We start from the raw sequence: 24,859 nt of genomic DNA on the forward strand, positions 1-24,859 counted from the left end.
TTCACATAGTATACTTTTGTGGTCTGCTTATTTATTCTGGACTGTTCCTGTCATAATCTGTTAGTGCTGCTGTTTTGTTTCCTTTTTGTGATTATTATTCTGGTTGTTTACTGAGTTCATCACATCCATTTTGGGTTGGTTTATGTTGTTCATTCCTCTGTGTTCATTATTATTCAGAAGGATTTTGCCGTGTAAGTTTTTCCTTTGTTTATTCATTTAATGTGCCATGTTCGTTTGCATGTTTTTATTTCTTAGATGTTTTTTAGGGGTAATTGTCTACTTGTCTACCTGGCAAATTCTCTGTTATGTTTGCATGCACTATGATCTCCACGTTCCAGTTTAAGTTCACATTTGTTTTTTTTTAAGCTTTTTTACTTTTATGAAAATGTTCAATGCCACACCTGAGTGGCTGTTTGTGCTTCGGCGTCATGCATTACGACGCAAAGGTTATCTTCTAGAGCAAGAGCAGACGAGACATTTGGGAATTTCAACTGTTTTAGTTGAAACGGGGTGATATGATTATAGCTGCGTCTTCATCTCTCGAAGGCCTGGAGCGGGACCCAAAGAAATTGTCTCGAATTAAGTATTTTAGCATATTATCTGCTCGACAATTTTACGGTTACAAACAAAGAACAAATGGGGAAAAAAAGTCTAAATTGCTGGGAGCATAATAATTGTTAATTTGAGAGACAGTTGCTTTGCTGATATCGGGCATGAAAAGATCTTGAACTCAAGAACCATTGAGTTATTATTTACACAAGGACAAACACTACAATTATTTCTTATTAAAATTAAATATAACTGATTTTATCTTGGCAATATGTTTCTTTAAAAATGCTACATATTTTGTCCTCCATCTGCTTTCAATTGACAAGCAAAAAGTTTTGCTGATGGAAAACCCATCACTTTGAATCCACTTTGAATTACCATACCTGCTACTTGATGTGCTATCAGTCTTCATAGTAGGAAGCGTCTGAAAAAAGTCGATAAAGTCAGAACAGGCGTCACTTAGCCGAAGCGGAAAGTCAACAAGCTAATGCCGACCCTGGTTTGTCATCGTTCTGTCATCAGTCGGGCCGTACCCGGCTAATGGTACGGATGAAACCGAACAGAATATAGGAGACAAGTACAGTTTGCTGGCAACTAGTTAACCCAGGAAATAAACTTGCGCTCATGCACTGCGAACAACCGGTTCATCATTTGAAAAGTTGTGTGCACTACACTTCCACGGTGTTAAAGTGCTGTTGTATTCTGTGCATAATGATAGCTGTTTACATAGCTGATGTAATGCTAGGGGCGTTCTTATTTCTTGATGCTTAAAGTTGGCTAATTAGCTTTCTCGGGGGGCTCCACTGACACCTGTAGGCTCCACAGGGGGGCCTCCGCCAGCTTTATAATTAGTGGAAAAGCTGACTCACACGAAACAACAAAATGTTGCTTTCAGGATTGTTTTAGTTGTCCAGCAGGAAGCTTGTCGTCAAAACACATCATGGCAATACATGGGTGAAAAAAAAAAAGAACCATCGATTGTGAAAACGATCAGCCAGAAAACCTTCTTGCGATGGATATTGTTGCAGATACCCATTCAGTGAATTATTCAATCTCTGCTGTGACAGAGTTCCTCCGTCAGATGTAGCTAATGTTTGGGTTTTCTGGATTGTGTTGCACAACCTGTCCAGGGTGAACCTCGCCTCTCGCCCGGAACGTTAGCTGGAGATAGGCACCAGCGCCCCTCCCGACCCCACTAAGGGAAAAGGGTGTAAAGAAAATGGATGGATGGGATGGATTGTGTTGCACTCAGTGGGCTTTCCCATCTTAACCCAGAAAAAAAAAACCCAGAAAGAAAAAGTACTTTTGTTAATGAAACATCAGTAGTTTCACTTTTAATGGAACAAGATAACTCCTGATTGCTCTTACTCGTTCCCCCTCGCTGGATTTCCTCCTCCTCTCCCTCGCGAAGCAGCTACCAGCATGCCTTGGTGTAGCGATTTTGTTGGCTGAGCTGTAATAAAAAAGGCACGAATCACCGACATCAATTAATTTCTCCCAATTCGTCGCAAACTGTTGAGAATCTGGACTGCTTGCTTCTCTGTCACAGTTGTCATCTGAGAGTCTGACAGCCGGCAGAGCGTTGACTCTCCTCCAGCACCGAGTTTACGTCATAATTCTCCCCTTCTTCAGCCATTGTCAGTGTAACGCATGGAGCAACGGAGCTTTATCGCTCTGCCAAGAACAGAACGGATCTGTCAGTCTGCTTAAATTTCCTCTAAAAATAAAAGTGTAGGAACCCATTTGAACAAATTTCTGTCCTGGAGTTTGCTCAGATTGAAGCTTTATCGTACCTCCCATCAGCATTTAAAAAATAAAAATGGACCCAGCAGAATATGACAGCAGATTTCTTTTCCTGTCATATTCTTTGATTGAATAAAAAAAGTAGCAAAACAATGAGATAAATTAATATTTTAATCGATACAAGCAAAAAGGTTATCAAACGTTCATAGGCCTCTATGAACGTTTCATGGAAACGGGTTTCAAGGGTTTCATGGAAAATGTCAGTTTGAGGTGGAGAGTCAAGAATTTAAAGTTTTCGACTCATTTTTGACACTGAAACCTGAAAACCACTTTAGCAGAAGAAACCTTACTTTGACCTGAGTCTTATTGTATCACCTTTCAACAGTCCAGATGCAACATCTTGACCTGTGATTCTGACGTCTGATTCTCAGCCTGCGTGATGGAGAAATAAATCTCACTGCAGCTGTTTGAACTGACCTAATGTTAGTGGCTCCTTGTCCGCCCCAGGCTGCTGGATGTTGGAACCATTTCCTGTTTTGAGTCGCTTGGGAGTTTGAGAACTTCACCCAGAAAAACAGATGAAATTATCAAAACTTTCCTTACAGGTAAAACATTTATGCCTGTTTAATCAGGTTTTGGCCTGGCTCGGTTTGGCTGGCAGCGTCTTGCTGCTTGTGTTTCTCTCTGTTTGACTCTGAGAAATCGGCTACATCTTCAGCAGAGAAGGAGTCATCATGAGGGTGTTGAGAGCCAATCAGAGTGGACTTTGGAGAATTTGTGGCCATTTTTTCCACTTTTCCACCAACAAGGAATATAATCTGTTACTTCCTCAGTTTCATTCCTTGGACAGCAAAAATGTAAACAATCTCTTATTGTAGATAAAAAAAATTCACATGCAAGGTTTTCAACATTTAATCATTATATCGGGTTTACCATGTTAGTCATGTCAAGTGGTGACTAATCATGGGTTATTTAAAAAAATGTTACTTTCAAGACAAGCCTCTCTGAGCACAACACTTCTGAATCATTTCTAAAGTCATACATTGAATGTCCAGGACAGCATCGGGGTGTGATGAGAGGTTGTTCCAGCTTAATGTAACCCCATATTATATAGATCTAGTTGAGCGCAGATAAATGTGTGTAAAAGGTAAAATCTGGTGTGTTCGTAAACATTACAATGTAGATTTCTGTCCGAACTTTGCGTCTGTGCCTGCTTTTCCGCTGTTTCCTTGGAGAATGTTCACCTCTCAGAAACTAGACCTGAGCTGCAAAAACCAACAAAAAAGTGTTTATTGAGTTTCAATAAAAGCTTCTCGGTTGCGTTGCAGATGTTTGCATTGCATCATCAAAGTAAGTAGATATTTAAAGATGCAGCAGGTTATGATCAAAATGAATATTCAGACTTTTAAAAAGAATGACAAAGCACAGCAAAATAAAAAAAAGGTTTTCCACTTAAACACGATCCAATTCTCTGACTGCCCATGTGGCCACTGCAGTCTGTCAGGTTCTCATGTTTTGATGTGTACAAAAAATATTTGAATTTTAATAACCTAAGCAATAAAAACCGGATTATTTCATCTATTTGTGCCAATTTTTCTATAGTATCTCACATGAGCTTCAACGTTTTGCTAATGTACTTCAGTTTTTAAATATTAGGTTCGCAAAGTCTTGATAAAAGATGATGGTGACACTTTAAGGCGAAATTTCTCCCAAATATTTTACCCAAAGATCTGCTGGTATAAATGTCTTGTAAGATTTATTTTTTTCTCTCTCTCTTTTCCTCTTTCATGGTGTTAATATGTGCAATAAAATAAGGTGATTTTGAATGTTTTACTAACCAGAAGTGCATTGTGTGAAAGGAACAACTTAGGACAGCATCCCACATCTAGTTCTCCTGTCTTTCTTTTTGTAATATTAAAAAAATATGTCTATATATCAACCATAATGAAATATGTGTGGATATTCAGAGAAACAGAGCCATCTTAAAGAGATTTCATTTTGTCTTTCAGCAAAGAATGACAGCATTCCTTCTCTTAGCGCCCTGATGTATTCCCACAAAGCTTGGCATTTAGACCTGTTGATGATAACAGTCCAAATGGTCCATTTTGGTTTGGGTCTGGAGAATTTTCTGTCCATGTCCTTCTAAAAAGACAGAAGGATACAGAAGCACATCTCCCATGACGGAAATCTTTTTCGAAATGGCCCAGCGCTGACAAGACTTGCACCTTTCTGCGGTTTTTATATGATTTCTAAATAGTTGTCGGCCAATTTTAAAGGACTTTGCTGTTGCGTAGGTTTGTTCTGAATGCGGTATGGTAGTAACTGATTCAATACAACTTTAAATAACATAAAATGTTAATAATAACAACTAGTAAGCCTTATTTTCGTGCACAAAATGCTGAACTCGGTGGAGAATTGTTGGAATTTATGGATTAATAATCACACTTTCAAGATATTGATCCAAATCCCAATTGGATGTTAGAAAACCTGAACTACTTTACACTGATATCTGTGAGAATTTCATCGGTGAAATGTTCTCACCTAAAAGCTGAAAAGCTACGTCAGACACTTCTGGTCAAAATGATTTCACTCGGTGCTGTTTAAAGATCCAAAGTTTTCTGCGTTTTGCAGAAACACTCCAGCCACAAGAAATATTCAACATCTAATAAATTGATCATGGTTTTGGATTTCTCAGTAGGCAAAGAGAAGAATATTGCATTTTAATAAGCTGTTTTTAAAGCAAACATCACATCGGATACAAGTGAAAATTCAAAGCAGAGTGTTTTCCCGCACCTGCTAACATGACTAGAAGGGAATCTCAAAACGCTGATGTGTCTGTAGGAATGCTTATCAATTAATCATGGTAGCAGCTTGTGGTTGAGCAGCTTGGTGACATTTAGTTTGGAAAGGGCAACTATAAAAGGCTGCATGTAGAAAAACCTCCATGAAAAACACAATGTTTCACAGTGCAATCAGGACTGATTATACCTCTAATACGTCATTTCATTCAACTCACTCAGATAAACATCGGCTTTTCTGAGAGGAACTTACTGCTCACTAGAAAAAAAAATTGCAAAAATTAACATTTTCATATTTTATTTTGCAATCACAAACTTCGATGTATTTAGAAAACTGTATGTGAGAGAACACAAAGTAGTGCATAACAAGTCAAAGTCAAACAAAAATACTTCTTAAGCCTTAAAAAGAAGTGAAGTGCAATTAATGTTTAAACTAAGGAAGTGTTCAGAACCTTGGTTTACATACGTTTTGCTTCTCCAACTCCAGCCACTACTTTTATATGCATCCCTGTTCCAACATCTGAATAAAACGAATGAGTGATTATCTGTAAATCAGACACTTGATTCAGGCGTGTTTTTGAGCAGGAACGCATCAAAAAAGTTGCAGGAATGTGGCTGAAGTCTGAGATCCCTGGAGGTTCCAGCGAAGATGTGTCTCTGCTTTAACACACTCGAATCTAATAATGGAGTCATTAGCAGGACTGTGTTAAACTTGATTGGATACTGAAGAGGTAATCAGACATTTAGCTTGATGTGTTGAAATGGGGGCCGGTATCCTGCAACCATCGATGATGAGTCTGACACCCTCTGAGGTGATCGACTCCGATCAGAAATATGTGTTGGAACTACAAAAAAAAAAAAAAAAAAAAAAAAAACATACTGATGCTGATATAAAAAGTGTTTGTTGTTTTTATTTCACACGTATACCTGATTTTGTTTTTCTTGACGGTAGCCGTTTGGCTTTTTAATAATCGCCCCCGTCTCTGAACACATAAGTTAGGACAGCTCTGAGTCTTTTGGATTAAAAGTCCAGTTTTCCATGACAACCTTTCTTATTTCAGAGCTGACCTTTATAAATTCAGTTATGGTATAATTTTGTCAAACTAGTATTTTTTTCACCTCACTGCTTGCTGGGTTTTCTCTCCCTTTGTGTGCATTACAAAGTATTCACTCCTTTGGATATTTTCCCCTTTTATTGCTGCATATCAATCAACAAAATTTGGTTTTGACAAAAAAAAAAGTGAAAACTGATTTCTACAAAAATAATAATTAAAAATATTGAACATTAAATAGATAATTGCATAAATATTCACCTCCATATTTACTATATCTTCCTTTGGATGCAGCTACAGCGTCTGTGTGGATAAGCCTGAGTCAGGTTTGCATTTGCATCCTCAATTTTTCCTTGTAAATATTTCCAAGCTCTGTCAGGTTTTGTAGGGATTGGCTGTGTGAACTGTCCTTGTCAGGCCCAGCCACAAATGCTCTATCAAATTGAGGTCTGAGCTTTGACTGGGCCACTCTAGTACCTCCACCTTGTTGTCTTCAACCCAGTGTAGCTTCAGCTGGACACTTTGGCTCATTGTCTTGCTGGAAAATAAAAGTTCTCTGAAGCAGATTATCCTCCAGGATTTTCCTGTGTTTTGCTTCATTTGTTTTATTTTCTACCTTTCCAAGCCTTCTGAGAAGCGTCTCTGCATCATGATGCTGCCACCACTATGCTCCACTGTTGTAATGGTTAAACTCACTTGACACACACTCGCTACCCTCGGATGATCTTTATTCTTCTCATTGTGAGACTACAAACACCACTTGGCTGGACCTCAGTTGAAATCGGTCAGTCACTTTAAAGGAGAGGAATGTTTATTCAATTATGTCTGTCATTATTTTTGAAGAAACCAGTTTTCACTTTGACACTAAAGGTTTTTTTTTTTTTTGTCTGAATATTTTTTGTAAACACTGTCAATGCGCGCACAGCCATAACTGAGCAGCTGTAAATCTGGAAACTGTTGCACGGCTTAAAAGTGACTTCCAAGATTAACTGACTTTACAGATTCAACTGAAACTGCTCCGTGAAAATCTATTCATTGCCCAGGATCCACAAGGAAATGCATTTTTGTGAAGGTCTGGACTACAGCCTTGCAGCTGGTGACCTTTGACCCTGACCAGCTCATTGTAGCTTTTGGCTATCTGCTCCACACTCAAATCTTTTACAGCTTCCTGTCAACTCTGAGCAGCTTTTCTGTCCCTCCTAAAGATCTGGCTGCCCACAGCACGATGCTGCCACCACCGCCACGTCTCAGAATGTGGATGATGTGATCAGTGACGTGTGGTTTCAGTTTCCATGGAGGCCAAAAAATTAAATCATGTAACGAGAGCATCTTCCACCACATGAGGATTTTTCATTACTTTCTCTCAGAAATTGCTTTGTTTACAAGTTTAATCTTGACTTGTCTGCTGCGTTCCTCGGTTTCCATAAAACTGTTTGTTTACTAGTGCTTTGTATGCATTATTGTATTGTTTTTTATTTAGGGGTATCAGACTAAAGGGTAGTGAAAACAAATGCACATTTTAGAAGTATGAAAACATTTATCCTTTTCCTCCCACCTCATTACTGCACACCACTTTGTTTTTTTGATAACGTTATATTAAAACACATTGAAGTTTGTGACAACAACCAAATCTGCCAAGGTTAAAAAGTGCATTTTAAAAGAATTATATATATATTTTCACATTTCATGTTTATTTATTTATTTAATCTCTGTGACTGTTGAGGTTGTTGGTTCATTAAAACTGAAAGTGCGAACTCTACTTGTGTCTGTGCCATATAGCTGCATGGACACTTCTTCAAAGACGTGGCTGCCGCATCAGGGTCAGTTTGGCTTGGTTGGTCAAGCGGAGGTTTGCTGTGGTGGACCGGGAGTTTTGACGCCAAGTGAGTCAGTCCAGACACGAACCCGTCTGCTTCTCTGCTCCTGTCAGCTTTGTGTCGTTGCCCAGCCTCGTCCTCCAGTCCGTGCCTTGTGGTCCGCTGAGGTTTTTCTCTATCTGTGTTTTTATATGTATTCGCAAGGCTGCTGTTTGCTCTGTTTTCAGTGGTGAAAGGTTTTTAATGCCTGTCTGACTTCTGCTTTTCATGTCATGACTTTTCAATCCTTTTTTTTTTTTTTTTTTCAGAAAAACTCCCTTTGTGTATTGAAGGTTTTTTTTTTAATACCCTTTTCCCTGTATCCTCCACTGGAGCGTCACGTTTCCTCTGAGCCCCACATCGTCAGACTCCTTCTGTTTTATGTTACCATCCTCTGGGTTAGATAGTGCCATTCCCTTTTTACATTCTCTTTAATAGACTCCAAGTCTTCCTTCTCCCATCCGTGGATTAAAACGTCGTCTTCAGTTGGCTCCAGGACAGTTGACGCAGCACATAAACCTGTTGTTTTTTTAATATCAAAGCGTTAAAAATACCAGTTAAAAATGAAAGGCAGAAACAAACTAGAGACTGTTTGTTTGCTTCCGGCTACTCTGGGAATTTACCTTGTTTGAGCTGCATTTCGGTGATGTAATCCAGCAGGATGGATGTCAGGAGCTTCTTAACTCATACTAGAGTTTAGGAATCTTACTGCCGGTGGCGCCACCTAGGGGAGGGGGCAACAACAAACAACACAATGCTTGCAGTCAGAAAGAATGAACAGCTTTAAAAACGTTCTGAATTACTTGCAATAAGACTTTATTTTCTGGGTGTTTACTTCATCCTTTCTGTCTCTCTCTGCTCCCCATGTTTCACAATGTGATTTGCAAGCTAATGTTAGCATAGCTACTATTACTACTTAATAAAACATTCAATATTTTATTGTACTACAGTGATGGTTGAGGAGGAGAGCGGTGCAAAACTCACCTTGACCTTTCACTTTTCAGACAAAAGTTAAACGATGGAACAAAATATTTATTTAAAACAGATCAGCAAGAAATTCTAATGATTTACACATTCATGGGTTAAAGAGAGACGTTTTGATGTGTTGCACTATTGTTTGGTTTATTATTTTATGTTTTATCCATTTCTTTATCCACTTTTTAACGCTTATCTCTGTGCAACAGCATAACAAGACCTCCGTTGATCTGTTGCTGCTTGTAGCTTTGAGGTTCCTCCTCCTCCCGTATCTGGTCGTCCCCTCAGTACGTCTGTAGAGTCACGCCTGCTTAACTCCACTTATTTCATTTGGATCCATCCATTCACAAGCACAGTAATGACGCTTCTAAATACATTAGCAGAAATGAAGGTAGTTTGATGGAGAGCAGTGCACACGCTAGCAAGCATGTTCCTATGGCAACGAGGCCACACTCCCCTTTGGCTGGAGCTCACGCACGCACACACACACACACACACACACACACACACACACACACACACACACACACACACACACACACACACACAAGCATAGAAACAGGCAGGAGGAAGACAGGAATGCTGAACAAACACATGATAGAAAACGAGTTCTGCTTATTTATTTAGGCTGCTGAGGATTTTCACCGGAGCTCTCGCTCAGGAAATGCTGGTCACAAAACGCTGCAAGTCCAAACTTTTTTTTTTTGTTTTGTTTTGTTTGTGAGCTTAGCCAGTTTTCTCAAAAAGCTTGTCAGGATTCAGACTGATTGCAGGTTTTTTTTTCTTTCTGTGGATCTCTCCCGCCCACAGTGCCCCCTCTTCCTGAACCCCTCCACCCACCACTTCTTTTAAATCCCGCTGCTCTGCCTCTTCTGTGCAGTGTGCATTTACCTCGTTACAGTGATGTTTCTAAACATAGCGCCGGAGTGGCTCTGACTACAGCCAGAGGTGGAGCTTTTTTTTAAAATTTATATAAATATAATCGTCCAACTTACTTTCTTTAAAAGTCACTGTTTTGATGTGCAGCACGCTCCATGCTGTCAGTATTATGCTCTCTTTTGGCACTAGAGTAGCATTTGGTTTTCTCCCTGGTTCGAGCATCGAGTTAGGATCATTGACCAATCCTACTTTCACAATCTCTTTTGATTTTATTTTTTAGAATATTGTGTCCTTTATTATGCTAATCTGATCTTGTAAGTTTTCTACCGGACTTAAACTCTGTCTGACCTTTAAAAAAATGTTTATTATTTCATAGTGAACCACTTTTGTTTGGCATCCTTATTCTGCTAATCTGTTTTCCATTTGCTGCTAAAATCCATCAAAGTCTCTTGGTATTTCAAAGAGTTCATGATCCCTTGAAACTACGTTTGACAGTTTTATGTTTTACCTCACCACACTATTGCACCTCTGTGTTTTGTTTTGGAAGACTGTTATCACAAAACTGGACAGTTCAAGACGTTTTCACATCCATGTTTACTTCTTCACATTAGGGGTTTGTTACCCTTTGAGGGTTTTGTTTAGAATCTAAAAGGCTCTGCAAGATGCAATCCCTTCACGTTTCTTCCTCTAAACGGCTGCGGCGCGTTTGGCATCCACAATTTCAGTCTGTGTTTTGTAAATCGCAGCTCATACTAAAACCCCCTGGAGTGTTGCTGCTGGCCTGTCAAAGAGCCACTAAGTGGTTGCCAGGCGGTTTTCTTCCTGTCAGTCATGCCGATTGGACAGCTCTGTTCATTATGCGGTTTTAACTTTCAGCACATTTGACCTATTTGGTTGGTTTCAAATTGTAAAGATTGCTGAGTTTAATATGGAGAATAGCCACTTTAGTCTGAGTTATTCAAGACTGGAGTTCAGGATAAAAAACAAATCCCACACAAGTGGAAAAACACTTTTATTCTTTGTTTTTTGTCCAAACTTCATGGTATCTCTTCTGAAACTTCTGCACCAGAAGTGGATGTATAACACTTTTTACTCTGCTTAAGCACATTTATTTGGATACCTGCAGTGACTACCCACTCAAACTGAGACATAACACCAAGCTGTCACTTTGAATGGACCAACTTGGTCTAAAAATATGGCTTGCAGCGAGCCATTCAGATTCGACGTGGCTCACTTTTGACAGGTAATCTTCAGCCTTTTTTTTTTTTTTCCACATCTAGCCAAATCTTCAACATCACAACACATCCAGATGTAGGAACAGGAGCTTCAAATCATTACTAGTCTTCACACAAAGCAAGTTAACAAACTGCGTTCAGGTGTGTGCAGGCGTTTTCCTGCCGTTGCCGTTTTCAGTGGTCATTAAATAAAGAGTAGAAAATAAATAAAGTGGTAGTTATTTGATGTGTCAGCTTTCTGAATGTAGTTCAAAGCAGGATTAACACTCACTCATTGTACTTTAATATTCAAACCTGCTCAAGCCGTTGCAAATAATTGCACATTAAGTATTTTAGTGGATAATTACTATATTAGTTATAGAGAACCTAATATTCAGTAGAGCTGTTCAGGTAAAATCCATAACAATAGAACATAATTACAAAGCATTTTTAAAAAAATAAAATCTCTACAGTGATTTTCATTAAGTTACTTGACCTCTTTTCAAATCTAAAGCTTCGGCTGTTTAGCTTGAATCTCAGCTTTGAATTAATTATCACAAAATCTATTTCGGCTTAAGTTTTGTTTAATAAATAATCACAGCGTAAGACTTGTGGTTTGTTTTTTCTACCCCTGAGTTTAGATTTAAATCACTTTAGAACCTTGAAAAACCTGGATCATTTAAACTGAAGAACAACAAAATAAGTATAGGTTGTTTTATACCATGAAAGTTTGGAAAACACTGAAATCCTAAACGTAAAACTTATTGACATTGTAGTTCAGATGAGCTTTTAAATTTATTATCCTTATATCTTCAGAGGATTGAATAAATAAGATTAGTTTTGATAATAAACAAAAAGTCTTAATAGTTCTTTCTTTCAGATTTTATTCTGCTTTTGGCTTCTTTTTTTCATCCTTGATTCTCACAAACTCCTCTTTTGACCTTGCTGATATTTAAGACTTTTGAGATACCTTTGGTACAAATAAGCTCATGTAACCTAAGAAAACACAAATACAAAGCTACCTCCTTTTTTGTTACAGAAGCTGTTTATTGCAAAGACTTTATATTTAAAGAATTGACATTGCTCACTTTTCATCTCTAAATGACAACGTCCTGCATTGTCCAATTTCAGTTTCTCATCATTAAATTTAGGGGTTTCATAGTTTATTTTCGTCATAAAATGCTGAATCATTTTAGCAATAACCCAACAGTGACGTTCACACACCTGCATTGATTTTAACACCTCAGATTGTTGACTGATTTCAGGTTTAACAGGGGTTTTTTTTCCAGTGACAGTCGAGCTCTTCCAATTCTTTTCATCAGACTTTTTTTTTTTTTTTTTTTTTACATAACTGGTGGCAAGATTCTGGCTTGGAGAGAAATATGAAGCTGTTGTGCGGCACGTATCTGCAGAAACTGTGAAATGAATTTGATAAATAAGTGATCTATGTGCTTTCTAATTTTAGCTAGGCCATTAGCAAATTTATTATGTTAGGAGACCAAAGTAATGCTTATCTTGCCACATGCTGGTGTTTCTGAAAACTTTCTTGACAGTAGTCTAAACTGGAGCGAATTAATTTGTGTTTATAAGTATTATAAGAATATTACTCGCATTGTGTGTGTAATTGGGTAGGGGGTGTACAGCTGACTTTGTGCTAGAGATATAGGAAGCTAAATTAAATTTTGATGCCACATTTTTCTGTTTTTATCATTAAAATTGCCTGACCATCTTCAGATAAAACTTCAATGCTCTAGACACCGTTTATGATTTTTCTCAATTTTTTTAGTTATTTACTGAATTACTTATAAAACAAGGCTAATCTCTACCATACCAGTGATATTGCGCATGCAGCATGGCGAGGGGAGTAAATCTTCACTAGTGCAGACTGAGTGTTTGCATAAAGTTGAATGAGATTAAATCATTTCTTTGGGTCATTATAAGTCACTTAAAGCTACTGATACAACAAACAGATAGTGTGATAGTGCTATAAGTATTTTTATGTCTGGTTTTGGTTTACATACAAGTGTAAGTCTGTATTATAGAGCTTAAGAGAGGCACAATTCACCTCACAGCATCTCAGGCCAGCTCAAATGGGCAACAGCAGCAAACAGAATCACAAAGAGAAAGATGTATAATATTTGGGCTATTTTAAAGCAACGTCTTAATACTTATAATTGCAATGAACTACAGTTCAGTCTATTCGCGGATAAGAAATGGGTACGGAGAACGCGTGTTCCACCGTGGTCTCCAGAGGCCTTTAGCTCCCAGAGGAAAATTTGTCAAACATCCAAGAGGTGGGTGTTGCTGGCAAATCTCATCAAAAACAAACAGAAAATCCAACATCATTTATTAGAAAAACCCTCAAGATTCGTGCAAACTCAACATCTGGCTAAGATATGTGGGAGTCACAGCCAACTATATGGGGGCAGTTTTTGTAGGCGTCAGTCACAATGCAGTTAGAAAACCACTCATGTGACTGTTGTGCCTCGAGAGAACGTTAGTTGTCTCAATTATTCATAGTTTGTGTTGTCGTTTATTGCTTTTGTCTCTGTTCATTAATTCTGAGAGAACATTGTGTAATGTATACGATTCCAGAAATAAAGAGTGAAAAAAGCAAAGTTGTGCATCTGTCAACACTGTGATTCATAATAGCCAACAACATATAAATATTCGTAATGGAACCTAATGACAAAATCCGTAGCAGATGCTGAAATCAAACAGTTTTCCTCATACAAAGAAATCAAAACAGAATAGCTTCTAAATCAAGTTTTGTGTGACACAGAACTGAACATAATTTAGCAAAGCCTCTTTTGTTGTCCACCGATCTTTATTTATTTCCATAGATTTTCAATTGAATTCAAGACACGTTATTGACTGGGAGAGTCCAGCAGTTTTATTCTCTGAAATCAAAGTTTATATTTGGCTTTTGGATTCTTATCAAGAATGTCCCTGTACAATTTTCTTTTCATCCTTCCTTTAATTAGATGAACTCTGTCATTGCGGATCAGTGGAGAAAGTAGTTGTCACGCAATCTAAAAGTTGTTTTAGTTCCAGCTTCCTGTCGCATAGCAGTGTGCCTTTGGGCACTCCAAGTTGCAAACCGAGCTTTCCATCATGTAAAAAATAAAAGTGAAAGTAATATAACTGTCAGTTCAGCTGGGTGAAAATGACACTAGATTTAAAGTGCTAAGGTTCATAAGATTGGATATACATTATGTAAATTCAGCCCATGTCCCACTTTTCTTCAATCACATCCAGAGTTATATTTCCTGATGATTTGACCAGACTATTGCATATCCTCCCAATATTTCCAAACGTCTCGTCAAAATGTTGCGTAGCAAACTGGAAACTAGTCTCAACGTAGTTTTTGTGCAGTGTGCGTAGAAAAACCACATGGGGTGAGAAATTTTGATATGTGGCCATGACCAGTTCCATCAGTATGTTTTGCAATGATAGGGGGGCTTGAAGGTCTTGAGAGGTCTTTGCTTTTAATCATAATGAGATGCTCCTTTTGTGAAAGCATGGTAATGAGAAACCTTTTTATAGCCCATCAGACCGAGCTGGGCGACAATTTAATTTGTATCTGCAAAATAATTTGCAGATGAGAGCAGAAATGCATTCGAAATACTGACAAAAATCAGCTACTCTTGGCTTTTTCTTTGCCTTTGTAGAGCTTATTTTGATATGTTCACTATTACCTGTGTCATTCCTTTATTAAACATAAACTAATTTAATTCACTTCAGTTTATTTACATAGCGCTAATTCAAAACAAATGTTATCTTGAGGCGCTTTACAAGCAAGTCATTTCAATTCAGTCACACATGCATTATAATTAATCAAACATTGCGATAAGTTTGGTTAATTATTTAAATTAATTTAAGAAGTGTTCTATCTATTGAGACCCAGCAAGTTGCACTAAATTATGTGAACTTATGATCAGTTTTTCTTCCACATTCACTCCTGGAAAAGATATTTCTAAATTGGGCACTATTCCTGAGGTGAAAAGAAGGAAATTCTTTTCATTTAATATAAATTTATAGGTGTATTTGTTTTTATTCCTGAGTGGATTTTCACTCGGGGTCATTATCAACGTCTGGCTTCAATTTGCATTTTCAATAATTACAATTTTTGCACTGCAATTTGAATTCAAAAGCTACATTACCAGAGGAGATTGATAGAAAATATATTTTAAGGTAACCTAATTGACCTACATTGCGGATTGGAGCCATCAGAAAAAGAGCAAATTGTTTTCCCATAATTGCTGGTTAGCTGCTATCATGAACTGTGTTTGCTAGATGGAATATGGCAATTACAGACACTTCCATGTGACATGAATGCAGTATCTGCCCCAGCAGGCCTGTCTGTGAGTCACTGCAGGCCTGTTGTTGTCAGATGCTCCAGACCAGTCACACCGAGATCCCATGTTTGTGGCCTGTGACTGGAAATACACCATTCAAGCTAGAGTGCAACATCAACAAAACAGGCAGCCACAATGAAATCTGTTTCAGTCTTACTCAGATCTATTACCTGAATAGCATTTACCTAAGTATTATTTAGTTTTTTGGGGGTTAAAGACGTATAATGCATGTAGCTGCTTGACTGCACTTTGCTAAAATGGACACATTTAGTTGCATTTTGTCAGTAATAACCCAACCCAGCTGAAACCCGTCTGTTTTTCTCTGGGTATTTGGGCCAGAATTTCATTTTTGACTCTGCAGTTTTCTCCAGAGAACCCAAAACTCCGATAACGCTGTGAGCAAATGAAACGGAGAGAGAAGGTTAACAGCTTCTATGCTAGGTGCAAAAACTTGATCATGTCGAATCTTGAGATTTGTTTTTAATAAGACCTGAGGACAGGGACTTCCTTCGCTACTTTTGTGGTTTAAAACCCCCCACTCCTCTATACTGATATCATATTTAGTTCATCTTAATATGCCAGTTTTTGTGGGAATAGTTCTCTAGGGATTTAAATAATTGGAAAATCAACTTTGCATGTTGTTGCAGCTTTTAGCACCACTGAAGTTGCTAAAAGAATACATTTTTACTCAGGCATATTTGCATAAAGACCTGTAATTGCAGTACATAAAGCTTCGACCAATTGTATAGTTATTACATATAAATTATGGATTTGTGTATATGTTAAGATTAAATGGGTTCTGTCTGCTTGGAAGCATTAGAAACAAAAGTTGCCTTTTTGGATCCAACATTTAATTTTAAAATATTTTAAGGAAGTCCAGATGCTTTACCCAAATTAAAGTTTAAATAATGTTTCTGCCTCCTCTACAGGAACATATTTTAGATCAGAACCTGCCAGAAATGACACTTTTCCTCTGCAGTTATAACATCTCATTTTCAATATTCACTGCTTGCCTTTTTGTGCATTTCTTAAAGTAATTATTCTGATCTGCAGAAAGTCTCTGGTGACCCACAAATTCACCACTGGTATGGAAATAGTTTATATACAATATTCTTTGATTTGGTTCTTAAACTGTTTGAGTCTCTGGTTTATTGAATGATTGATGTTGAACTGTGTACATTAGTTTTTAACAGTATGATTAATCTAACAAGTTTATTTTCCAAATTCCTGTTTAAATTCAATTTACTTAAATTCAGCTTAACCCTTTATGACCTAAGTTTCAAACGTCCAGCTGGATATTTTTTTGCTTATTTTAATTGTACGCAGTTCTTTAAATGTCCTGTGAGTAAATATGTTTGCCTATTTATCCATAACAACTGAAACTTTCAATATCTAGCAAGTTATTTTCACAATTTACCGTCTATTAAAAGATTGCCCCTCAGATTAATTTCACTCCCTGCTACGGCGGGGTGAAATATTTACCATGATAACCTGAGATTTGGCTGGAAAATGGAACGTGTCCCCTTTTAGAAACACACTTCGTGCAGTTTTTCAGATAGCACAAAGTGTGGCGGAATTACGGTACTGCAAATTTGGCTGGATCTTCAGCGCTACGTTCAGTCTAGAAGGGTTAATTATATAGAGAAAAGAAAATCAAGCACAAAATAGGCTAAATAATAATGAAAAAGACAGAAATAAGAACACAAGTGTAGGGCCAATAGACAGTTTATGTACGTAATACTAAAATTGCATGGCTGATGTTATGCATAGATGACCAGAGCTCCTTCTTCTTCTACATGTTTGCTGCATTCCCTACATGGCTTGTGGAAAAGTACAAACAGGACTTCTTACTTCTTCGTTTTAGCAGTGACTTTCTGCTTGTCACTTTTTCACAAAGGACAGATTTTGTGGAGTTCACAGGTAAAAGTTCTCCAATCGAAAAACTCGCTCACCTGAGCTGCGGCTCTCTGCAGCTACTCCAGAGTCACCGTTGGGCCTCTTGGTTGCATGTTTCTGGTCTCAGCTGATTTTATCTAGTGCTACTGCACAATCCATTTGTGCCCAAATTTAAGATTATTCTCATTCAAACCCAATCATGTAGTCACATTCTAATCCAGAACAATTAAAAGCAATATCTTAGACTTTAGCTAAAGTTCTTATGTCTCCTATCCTATTAAAAACCGTGGAATCGATATCTGTTCATGCACTATTTTAGGTACAAAAGTGTCAAAAATGCAAAGTTTCCCAACATTTATTATTAGACATGATAAAGGTTGACTCTGTTTCTTTAACACCCACTCTTAGTCTTTCTCTCTCCATCTTTCTCTCTCTGTATCATAGTTAGCTAGAGGCTGTTGCCACCCACACGCTCCGTCTTGAGAGCAATTTACATTCAGAATGGCCCGACCGAACACATCCATGTGTTCTAATATGTCATGTTTACTTTAATCGGTCCTCATTGCGAGCGACTATAGACACGCAAAAAAAATTAAATATATATATATATATTTTTTTTCTCCGCAAGGTCATTCAATTGATTTGCTGTGTTGTGATTTAGCTCCACATGAACACACTCATAAAAATCTGAAGTCTTTCCCCCCAGCGGAGGGTGATTGCCCCTCAGAGCCTGCTGATACGTCTGATGACTCCTTTCTGCACATCTGGTTTGCAGAAATGCAACTGTTTGCTGTGTGTTGCTTGGTGTTTTTCTATCATCGTTGCTGTGCAGTTTTTTGTGCCAATATCTTTTACACTTCAAGTAGAAGCCCTTGGAGTTGTTACCATGGGTACCAAACAATTAGCTGTGATTCAGAATAGAACCTGGAAAGTAGCCTACTTACAGGCACTGAGAGCGAGGAAATCAAAATCATAGGATGACAGCGTGTCTTGATTCTCTTTGCAAAAAAGAAAAAAAGGATGAAACAGCTCCTCAGGGTAATGGCCAAGTTCTAAAAAAAAAAAAAAAGACAAAACCCCAACAGATCAGATCAGTCACTGCCGAAAATAGAACCGTGGAGTGAAAAACAATATGAGACCTGCGTCTAGATTTAAAAAAATAACAACAAACCCCCCGAGACATTACAGATCAATCTGCACGTTTTATTACATAACCAGAATAATCCAGGTGTAAAACTGCAGGAATTAAGGAAATACTTCAAGAATTTGAGCTTATACTCACATTTGTACTTAATAGGCATATTTGTGTTTTATGGCAGAGGGTGAATTGGATGTTTAAATTTATAAATAAATCTTGAAATGCAGATTAAGTGGCATCCGTTCTGTTCAGTCAATTAGCTCTACGCTAGTTAATCTGAAGGCCCTCTGAAATATTTCTAGTTCCTCAGTAAATGTGACAAATTAGGTGTTATATGTAAATATAATTCACTGCCTTGTTAAACCAAAATTTAAGCTGATTAATAACATTTTCAGGTTTGATTTCATAAACCACCCTCAGGCCAGATTACTGACTGACCTGTTAAATCAAGAAATCACTTATTTAAAACTTGCCAGCCAACCTGAAGATGACAAATGCTGTTTTTTTCTCCTTTTTACTATTTGATAATTATTACATTGTTTAGCATAAATGCTGCCTCATACTTTCTGAATTCTAATTGTCCATGAGGTATTGGGGTTTTTCATATCAGTCGTCCAGCAGGGCTGTTGAAAGGTTGTTTCTTTCTTCCTTTTTCTTTTCTTTGTTTCTTTGTTTCTTTCTTTGTTTCTTTGTTTCTTTCTTTCTTTCTTTCTTTCTTTCTTTCTTCTCTCATCTGATGTGTGCAAATAGGCTACTAAAGAATAACAGTAAAAATGGTAAAGATGGAGATTAAAGTCTTTTTAAGAAGTATACCATATTCCACAATATGTGGCTGGAAGAAGCAGCATCTTAAAGTTCACAGTACAATAATAACATATTTTACCTGTTGTAGAGCTTTAGTAAGTGTAAGAAATACTCACTACTGTGTGGTTATCTTTAAATTCCTGCTTAGGCCGGCCTTTTGACAGCATGGAAGAGGAGAAATAAACCTCCTGATTTAGGTTTACGTTGACATCATCTTTCTTGGCCATGCAGACAAAGCGTCAGCTGAGATTTCCTAAAGATAGTTGCTCATACTTTCATAGATCCATCACCATGTTGCTGAGTTTGTGCAAGCATAAGGACAGACTAAAGCTATAGGTATCCAGATGAGTCATCAGACTGTGGGCTTCACTTCCCATATTTCTCTTGCATCAACTTTTCTTTTGCATAATTCTGCACTAAGCTGTGCAGTTCAGAACATTTCCTAGGCCTGATGTTGATCATTTTCTCACAGTCGATATGTACAAGCACCTTTTGACTGCGACAGTTAGCTTTTTGTGTCGCGGGAGTCCTGAAGCTGCACAGCAGTCCCACACCATCACACTACCACCACCGTGTCTGACTCTGGACTTGATTTATTGTTTTTCTCTGACATGCTGATAGTTGTACCCTAAGTGTAAACTTTTATATTCAACCCACTCTTTCACTGTACGTTTTTGTTGTATTTCAGAGTGCTGCCAAGAAAATGTCTTTGTACCACCCGCCTTGTGCGTAGAATGGCAATAAAGCTGTCTTATCTTCTCTGTCTTATCTGTTTAGATGTGGCTGTGATGTGTTGCTTTGAGATTTGTTGGCCTACTTCATGTTGTCAGAACAATTTTAATGGTTTCTTCATTGTAAAGTTCTGGCATAGATTAAAGCCAGATGGTGTGGTTCCTAAAATTTAACTCAGCTTTGATAAAACCATGGTTAATCGCAGCAACTTGAATAGACTTTTTGTTTATGCATTTGGAAACTGTTGAAATACATATTTTTGTTTTTACGTCAGACGCTTTATGTTCGATGTGATGAACAATACAGTGTTCAATGATAAACTTTCATTGGAAATAATCAAAAGTCTAAGAGACCATAAAAATGCACTGAAATCTTGCAATCATGTTGACAGTGACTGTGAGAAATAAAATATGTCTTATTTTAATTTATAATTAAGATTTATAAGATAATATAGAACATTAAAGAGCACAACTAATTTGTTAGACAATGTAAATCTTATTCATGACTGTTTTTCATGACATTGTCCTCTTGCAGACCAATCCCGCAGGGCAAGTTTTGCCTCTGTAAGACAGTCGAGTATGGAGACGCCTCCTAACACGACCCCTCAGCCCTTCAGGCAGCCGGTGAGTTCAGCCAAAAACACCAGATCGAGCGTCATTGGTACAGACTCGCTGAGGTGTTTATGGGATCTTTGTTTGTTGTGTTTAATCTTTAGAGTTTTCTCAATCGGAGGCTGAAGGGCTCCATCAAGAGGGCGAAGAGCCAGCCGAAGCTGGACCGGACCAGCAGCTTCAAGCAGATGATTCTGCCCCGGTTTCGTAGTGCTGACCAAGAGAGGTAAGTTTTGCACGTTTGACTTGTGGAAAACAAAAAAACTTTCAGGTTTTTATTGAGTTTTGTTTTAAAACATTCACTTCACTGCTGGCTTGTTTTGGTCCCAACATAGACCAGCACCCAGATGTTGTTTGATTGGGCTGCGACAAAAACTGGAAAAAAGTCAAAATGTTTTGAGAGGCCAACATTTACAGTGGCACCTAAAATTATTCAGCCCCCACTGCAAAAACGTGTCTGCAAAACATACATGCTAGATCCAAAAATAATAAATAAAACAAGAAGCGCTCGACTAATTCTACAAATGCTTTCTTCAAATCCAACTCAAAATGTCAGTTTTAAATACAGGCCTCAAAATTATTCAACCCCGTCAAGATCAGCATATTAAATGCTCAAAAAGAGCAACCTTTTGTTCCTTTGACCTGCTGCAAATGTGATTCATAACTGGACTGCAGAGTCTGCCGGGATCTCTGAGGAATCTAAGCTCTCTACATGCGGGTGAATGGGCTTCGGTTCATTTACATTCCTCGGTTTCCGTGCTGTTGCAACCTTTTTCCAATCCCACCAGAGATTTTCAGTAGAATTTAAGTAAAAAGACAATGAAAGCAGCGCTGGACGTTCTCTGAAACCGAGCCTTGATGAACTCCGAGATAAGCTTGGGAACCGTGGGATTCTTGTTGAATTTGTCTGCTTTGCAGTCACTGCAGGCTACCAGGGGAAGAAGAGAAATCCCAGAGCGTCAATGTGTTTTACTCTAGGGTTGTAATTCTGTTCAACGTGAGCTTTATTCGTCGTCTTCCTGGCACACTACTGATCCATAGGCATGAAAAGTTCAGGTTTTGATTCATTCCTGTACAGTAAGGAATGAATCATTCCTTTCTGTAAAGTTGTTTCTCACAACTCTACAAATAAGTAGAGTTGTGAACAAGTTGTAGCTGACTCTTCTTGTGTCTTTAGGTTAGCTGTGGTGCATATCTCAGAGTTCTTTGGTTGGATTTGAAACCTCAGTGACCGCTGCCATAAGGCCTAAGCGTTTTCTGCAGTCAGTTCAGCGTTTTTGACTCTGGTGACAAAATCTGATACACAAGTGACAAACAAGCAACATTGCTTCTCTTGGCCCAGTGGGAGTTAAATTTTACTTCAAAAAGTCATCTATGGGATGCTGGAAAAGATTATTGTTGTGTCCAAGTTGTGCTAAATGACATTGACATTGAAAGTAGGATTTAGTATTAAGTTTGGACAAAATCTCTCCAAACTATTTAAACTGTTGGTTTGTAATGTGTTGTTTGCAAACATCTGAACTAAATGTGCAACTAAAACTAGTTTGCAGTGGGGCGGTTAAATAATTTGATATGCATCTGTGATACTTTTTGTCTTGATAAAAGAAGTTTAAACAGTTATGCTTTCACACTGAAAGTTAATTATGTAAAAAAATAAAATAAAATAGAAACAAAGTGAAGCTCTAGTGACACCAGAGGAATATTTTCCACCAAATGCTTATATTTATCGTGTCTGAGAGACTTTTATTTATTTAGCCCTTTTTCTTTTTTACATTTTGTCGAGATGAGGCAGCTTTGGAGCGTCTCATGACAGGCTTCTTCTCTTGTTTTGTGTGTGTGTGTGTGTGTGTGTGTGGGTGGGGGGGAGAGGAGGGTCACATCCTCAGCTGGATCTCACGCTTCAACATTTTATGCAACCTTCACACAATCCAGTCACGAAGCCCATATGGGAAATACAAGAATGTCAAGAGGGAGTAAAAATGTATCGCTGACGGCACACTTTCCCGTCTCAGCAGGAGGCGCTTTGCAGACATATTTGGGGCTGGTGTGGATGTCCGACATGGGAAAATGAAGAAAGTGTAATTTAGCAGAGGATGTGGGAAAACCTCGTGTGCTAAAATGCAGTGTTTCAGATTTCGAAATGAATCATAAATTAGCCCAGTGGATTGTGTGTGTGTGTGTGTGTGTGGGGGGGGCAGCAGGGATGGAGCCTGTGAGCGAAAGCTAAATGATGTTGGGGTTTAAGTCGGCGCGCCCCTCTCACCGCTGCCTCAGACAGCTGCCTGCACAGCTCGCTTTGAGTCCTGCCCACACACGCTTAATTCACTCGGCAGCGTTAAGTTGACTTTCCTGTAAACCCTCGGCATCCAACTTCACACTCGAGCTTTTCGACGCAGCTGCTCTGGCTCGGCTGCCAAAGTCTGTCGATTTTATCAGAGCGCTTTTTATGCGCGGCGGTCATGATTATTCAGCGACGATCGGCATTAAATCTGCATATTTATCAACTGTTTTATCAGGTGTTTTTTTTGTTTTGTTTGTTTGTTTGTTTCCGTCAATCCTCCTCCCTTTTTACAAAAAAAATTATCCAACTTAAATTTCAACATTTTCACATTTTCGAATAAGAAAACACGATGAGGGAGAAAACATTCCCTTATCGTAGTCTGTGTGAGATGAAATTGAATCTCCGACAACTGACCAGCCTTTTTTTTTTTTTGGTACTGTACTCAAATCTATGTGTGCTGCCAAATCAATTTGCCGCTTCTTATTTAGCTTCAGTTAGATTCACCTGACCCTGAAATGATTCGGGAGCCAGTGACGGAGATGATAACACTCCCATCCTTTCTCAACAAAAAGGTTTATTCTCACAGAGTGCTTCAGTTTGGTTCACCCCTGTGCATCCACTTCCACCACAGAGATTAGACCAGTTTTTCCCAAGGCATGTACCCTGTGACATATCTTCTGTGCACCTGGACGATTTCTAGATCAAGCTTCAACAAAATAATAACAAAGTGTCCACTTTAAAAGATTGCAGGAATGTCTGACTGCTTTGAAGAGAAGATGCTAGAAAAGACTACAGAATTGTGAGGTTGGACTGTAGAACCAGTTCAACCTAAAATACACGATAAAGAGGATTCAAGAGACATCATGTTAAAATACCTAAACTTACCTGGATGTTAGTTTTTAACTCCAAAAGTGAATATGGATTTACAAAATGATTACAAGTTATACTGAAGAGCATTACAGCTTGTTATTTAGACTAACCTTTTCCCTGTTTTAGTAGGATTACCAAAATTATTTGTATTTGCTAGTGGGCAGAAAAATGAGTTTTTTTAATCTGAAACTTTTCATTTGCCCTTAAAAGAGAAAGGGGGGAAAGCAAATCAGAGAAGTGTGTTTTCCAACCATCAGCACAGCAGCAGCCACTGCAGGCTGTTTTCTAGCACTAAGCATCAGCCACAACAATAACTCATTCTGCCTGTTATTGTGCAGGCTTACCTCGGGACACCTCTTACCCATCAGGGCATCCTGCAGTTGCGCCATATTCTGTGTGAAATCAAGGTGTCTTTGTTAGGTTCTGCTGCTTTGCAGCCTTTTTATGATGCTGGAAAACTACATTGTCCTGCTGAGGATATGGAGCAATTTTAAAACCAAGCACAAGTGAATAAAGGACATCGGACACAACGTGCCAAGGACAAACAACCACACACACACACACACACGCACGCACGCACGCACGCACACACGTTTGTTTTGCTATCTTTGTGGGGACTTTCCATTGACTTCCATTCATTTCTACTCATTTCTACAGCCTAAACCTTACCTTTACCCTTTTCCTAACCCTAACCATCACATACCTAACCCTAACCAACCAAAACTCAATTCATACCTTAGCCCTAACTCTGACCCCTGACCCAAAAACATGGTTTCCCCTCGTGGGGACCAGGCTCCGGTCCCCACGAGGAGCGACTGGTCCCCACAACGTAGCATATGTCAGGAAAATCGTCCCCACAAGGTATTACAAACAAACGCACACCCCCCCCCACACACACACACACACACACACTGCAGTTAAACTTTGTTGTTCATTTTCTCCAACATTTCATGTCACACCATACATCACTTTATTCCTTATTTTGTTACTTTGTTGTTAGGGCTGACAACTGTTTTGTAATTAGCTTGTTCTAAAATGGCACAGTATATTTAATCACTAGGATCATTTTAATATCAATGTGTGCAACATCAGAAACTATAGCT

General features: G+C 38.4%; 1 protein-coding gene across 3 annotated transcripts in view; it reads left to right on the plus strand.

The window, feature by feature from the left end:
• The window catches only part of LOC106932692 (ras/Rap GTPase-activating protein SynGAP-like), a 55,873-nt gene that overhangs the window by 2,209 nt on the left and 28,805 nt on the right, over window positions 1–24,859 (plus strand). For 2 of the 3 annotated variants that reach the window (XM_088010264.1, XM_088010265.1), the window contains exons 2-3: window positions 20,529–20,617; window positions 20,710–20,831. In XM_088010264.1, coding sequence (XP_087866390.1) covers window positions 20,573–20,617; window positions 20,710–20,831 — 167 coding nt within the window. In that variant the 5' untranslated portion in view covers window positions 20,529–20,572. Of the gene's footprint in view, window positions 1–7,921; window positions 8,026–20,528; window positions 20,618–20,709; window positions 20,832–24,859 lie in introns of those variants that run through there. The other variant, XM_088010266.1, reaches the window with a different exon arrangement.

This window comes from Poecilia mexicana, unplaced genomic scaffold, assembly GCF_051168715.1.
Source record: "Poecilia mexicana isolate PSO_F unplaced genomic scaffold, ASM5116871v1 scaffold_11, whole genome shotgun sequence".
Classification (NCBI taxonomy): Eukaryota; Metazoa; Chordata; class Actinopteri; order Cyprinodontiformes; family Poeciliidae; genus Poecilia; species Poecilia mexicana.